Source organism: Hordeum vulgare, chromosome 3H (genome assembly GCF_904849725.1).
Source record: "Hordeum vulgare subsp. vulgare chromosome 3H, MorexV3_pseudomolecules_assembly, whole genome shotgun sequence".
Lineage (NCBI taxonomy): Eukaryota > Viridiplantae > Streptophyta > Magnoliopsida > Poales > Poaceae > Hordeum > Hordeum vulgare.
In genome coordinates this window covers 420,205,180-420,209,908 of record NC_058520.1, presented here as the reverse complement: position 1 = coordinate 420,209,908, position 4,729 = coordinate 420,205,180, and the positions used below count along the sequence as shown (strand labels likewise).

At 43.8% G+C, this 4,729-nt stretch overlaps 1 protein-coding gene across 1 annotated transcript; it reads left to right on the top strand.

Annotated features, from left to right (window-relative positions):
- The first annotated feature begins 748 nt into the window (after positions 1-748).
- Positions 749-4,165, top strand: LOC123444062 (splicing factor U2af small subunit B-like). Its single transcript, XM_045120668.1, has 2 exons — positions 749-902; positions 3,102-4,165. Exon 2 carries the CDS (start codon positions 3,132-3,134, stop codon positions 3,975-3,977), a length of 846 nt encoding a protein of 281 aa, XP_044976603.1. The 5' UTR covers positions 749-902; positions 3,102-3,131; the 3' UTR covers positions 3,978-4,165.
- Positions 4,166-4,729: the final 564 nt, after the last annotated feature.

The following is a 4,729-nucleotide window of genomic DNA, read 5'->3' as shown; positions in this document are numbered from 1 at the left end:
AAATAACTGAACAAACTTGCAAATTTGTCAACAAAATGCGTTTTTTTTGGAATTTTTAAATTCTTTGAAAAGAGGGGAAGAAAATTTAAATTCTAAACTTCTTTGAATTTCGAACAAAAGTTGAAAACTGGAAAATTTTATGGAAAAAATTAACAAGTTTGAAACAAATGCAGAGTGAACAGTCTACAAGTTTATGAACATTGGTACAAAAATGATAAATAAACTTGGAAAATAAGAAGGAAAAAGAAAAAAAATAGAAACAAAAATGTAAAATAAAAATTAAAAGTGGAAAAGAAACAGAGAAATTAAGAGGGAAAAATGTTTGGGAACTTTCCGGAAGGTTCCCAAAACCAAAGAAAACCGGCATAAAATTCCAGAAGGTTCGCAAAACCGGAATTGTAAGTCATGCGAACAGTGGTAAATGGGCCGGCCCATGGGGTCGCATTTCTGTGCGATTGATGGAGCGTTGCCTGTGTGTTGCGGCCACAATTTGCGGCAATGAGCTGTTCTCAAAAAAAGAAATTGCCGCATCGAGCAGCAAATAGGACGTTTATACCAGGTCGGGCTTTATTTCGTCGTGTGGGCAGAATCACCGCATCGAAGCCCATAGAAGTTTTGCCTTTTAAATCCAATCCAAATCGACAGTCCGACCCGTCACCAGAGTCGGGCCGGTCCAGGATTCTCTCCACGCAGCAGCAGAGGCATACCTCGAATAAACCAGGCCGGTCCTGGACTCTCCACGCAGCACCGGCCAGGACTCTCGACGCAGCGTGGGCGGTATATAGGGACGGGACGCCTCATCGCGCCGCCACAAACTCCGTTCGCTCGTCCCCTCCACCCTCTCTCTCTCGTCGGTGCGAGCGCAGCTGTCGACGACCCTCCTCCGACTCGTCGCTTCACAGGTGCGCGTCCCCCCACCCCCCCTCCAAAACCCTAACCCTTCTCCCCTCGCTTTACCAGATCTCGACGCCACCTCTTTTCGATTCGACCCCGCGAATCGGCCGATTCGTACACTCGATTTTGGATTCGGGGAAGTAGGAAAAATAACAGATCCGTGTAGAGGACTCTGTCACAGCCATAATATTGCTACTGAATCGGCCCGACCTCGCGGATTTGCGTGTGGAACAACCCCTCTTTGAATTGTCATCTCGGTGTAGGCCCTCGTTTTGGGTATGTTTTTTTTTTCGCGAATACGCAAAGATTACCTATCATTGCATCGATAGGAGAGTTGAAAAAGTACAGTTTTCGGTTACAAGAGCCACGCCTACGCAGGTCGGCGCGGGCCCAAAGAACTGGAGCAGTGAGAGGTTGGGGCTGCTCCTCCCCAATACATCAAAAGAGTTCTATCTCTCAGAAATCATGATTGCCAAGCCGTTGGCGCCTGCGCTAGCCCATACATCAAAAGAGTTTTGGGTATGTAGCTGGGGGTATAATAACACGTTCGCGTCTGGGGGTACAAAAATCGCGGGCGGAACCACCCCTTAGGGCCTGATTGGATTGTCGTTTTCCACACTTCTACACCTGTAAAAGATACAGACCTCAATCGGTCGTTTTCATTTCCGGTTGAAAATCACACATGGCTGGTGATATACACTTGTAGAAGTAATACGGGTGTATAAATTTACCCCTATTCCAAGCGGGGCTTTATCAACTTTCTTTTCTTTGCAACACAGAAATTCAATTGTTGGACATGAAACTGGTATGTATCAATTGTGTTGCTAGTGATAACAACCATAATTTTGTTTTACACACAAACCTTGCCCAGTAGGTCTAGCTGTCTGGGGGTGTCGCTTCTTTTTTCCTAGCCAGCTCTCTCTGTAGGAGAGATATATGTTGCACCATGGTGCTGTAAGAGATAACTTCTCAATCACATAATAATTAAAAGGAAGAAGCTTGCAAAGTTTCAAATAATTCTCTGAGAATCCAATTACTGGACCAATCTTGTAGCTGGTTTTATATATGTGGCACTTAATAGCTGTGACAGTCTGTGAAATGCGACTCTGGAATTTTCACCAAGCATGACAGCAAATTATGTTATTTTCTTTCTCCTTTGTGTGTTAAGCATATATACTTTGCTGTAATTATACATATCAAGTGCTCCACATCTTTGTACTATACTATTCTGGATACTAGTATATTTCCTGGAACTTTTTCCCCGATTTAATGATCTAAAATGGTGTGCAGATTAGGTTTTTAAATGGACGAAATAGAATTCTTTTTGGACGGATATAGCATGGCCTACCTGAGAAGGAAGTATCCATGTGCGACACAAAAAGTTGCTTTGTTTGTGCCTTTTTGGTTTTGTGGGCTCTTTTGCAGTTGCAGGGACAGAGGCACTAAGCATCTTAGTTCTTAAAAATTATCTTGTTTATTATGCAGTTGCAGGGGTTCGTCCTTTAGTTTTAACTAACTGAACGCAGTCGTATTTTAGGTCAAATAACACCCTTATGACATAGATAATGGCTTCATTTGAAAAAACATTGTAACCTGTATATGATTTATTTAATATCCTGCATGTTCTAATATTAACAGTTTTGAGTCGGTGCAGATTAGGTCATAAGATGCAGTATGGATTAGTTGATGCTTTGTGCTGCAGGCCCTAGTTCCTGCTCCTTAGAAAATAACCTTAATGCTCAATGAAGTCCTTCAAGTTACTGGTTGCCAATCTATAATGTAAAGATATAGATAAAAGTAGGGCGTGCTATTAGAGCTTCATCCACTTGGAAAAACATCTGAAACAGAGTCTCTCAAATAGTATAGCACCTGTTTAAGACTAGTTATGCACAAGGCATTTTTCTTTGGTGATATTATGCGTTAGAATCTGGCACATACAATTTCCCTTCTGTTTTTCTTGCATCAGTTAGCAGCTCTTGCAACATCACAAATTTTGATCACTGTTTCACTCTACCTTTTCTCCTTTTAAGTTTTAAAACAAATCATGCTTCAGTTAGTTTTAGGTCAGGAATCTATGAAACGCGTAGGCATTAATTTAAAGGTTGATTACGCAAGGTGCTGCTCTTTTAAAGTCTGACAGCCTTATGCATACCGGAGCACTGCTAACATGTGTTTTGATGATCATCACTAAACATTTGACTTTGCAGGCTTGTGGTCAGCTTGACTGATTCCAAACAATGGCGGAACACTTGGCTTCGATATTTGGTACAGAGAAAGACAGGGTCAACTGTCCATTTTACTTCAAGATTGGAGCTTGTCGTCATGGCGATCGCTGCTCTCGCATCCATAACAGGCCAACCATATCACCTACTATTGTGCTCATGAACATGTATCAGCGCCCTGATATGATTACCCCTGGGGTTGATGCTCAAGGCCAGCCGATAGATCCCCGCAAGATGCAGGAGCATTTTGAAGATTTTTATGAGGATATCTTTGAGGAACTGAGCAAGTTTGGTGAGATTGAGACCCTCAACGTCTGTGACAACCTTTCTGATCACATGATAGGCAATGTGTATGTCCAGTTCAGAGAGGAGGATCAGGCAGCAGCAGCTCATACGGCCCTTCAGGGACGCTTTTACTCTGGTCGCCTAATAATTGTTGACTTCTCTCCCGTGACGGACTTCCGTGAAGCGACCTGCAGGCAGTATGAGGAGAATACCTGCACTCGTGGTGGGCACTGCAATTTCATGCATGTGAAGCAGATAGGCAAGGATCTCAGGAAGAAACTCTTTGGGCGCTACAGGAGATCCCAACGAGGAAGAAGCCGCAGCCCAAGCCCACACCACAGGAGAGAGCGTCGTGACCGTGATGACTATCGTGGCCGTGATGATTTCCGTCGTGGTGGTGGTGGCGGTGGTGGTGGACGGAGGGGTGGGAGCAGCAGGCATGAAAGGCATGACGATGGAGGAAGGCGTAGGTATGGAGGCAGCCCTCCGAGGCGTGCAAGAAGCCCTGTGAGGGAGAACAGCGAAGAGCGCAGGGCCAAGATCGAACAGTGGAATCGTGAAAGGGAGACAAAGTAAGGGATACTGACCACTATCACATCTGGGTGCGTCTTGTGCCGTTCTTCTATATATTGGACTTCGTTCTGTAGTCGCTACTATTGATTTGCTGTTCTGTTCATGTAATTTAGGTGACTTCAGAATGAGACTTTAAAATTGTCACTGTTGTGCTGCCGGAAACTTACAATTTAGCTACTTTGAACTTAAAATCCTGCTAGTTGTTTCCCATTTTTCTGACGCTGTCTGTTCTAACTTTTCTGCCTGAAAGTGGTGCGAACCATGCTGGTTGCACTTTGGTTCCTTTCTGTTTGATTGGAATGTCCTTGCTATCGGTAGCATATAAGACTGTTAGCTGTGGATGCTGAGGATATTCTCTTCTCTACGTTGTGGATGGATTCCACCATAGACTGGGTCGTTCGATTTCCTACCTCTCTGGTGGATGGTTTGCCATTGTGGCACACCCAGGCCGGCCGATATCTGAATTTCATCACTCTAAAAAGATTGGATTGTGACAACTATGCGCCGTTTATGCACGAGCAAATGACTCCAGATTAATCTTACGTATAGTGTCCTGTTAACCTTGCACGTATTTAGGGGGATACGAAGTTTTATAAAGAAGATGAGCACAGACAGCTTAATTTTACGCATTTTTTTGCGGGGAAAATTCAGGTATTCTAACTCTTCTACCAATTTGCCCGACGGCAATTATACAACGAAGTTATTTCAATGGAATTTGGGGAGCGCTACGCATTCATCGGTAGATGTCTAATAAA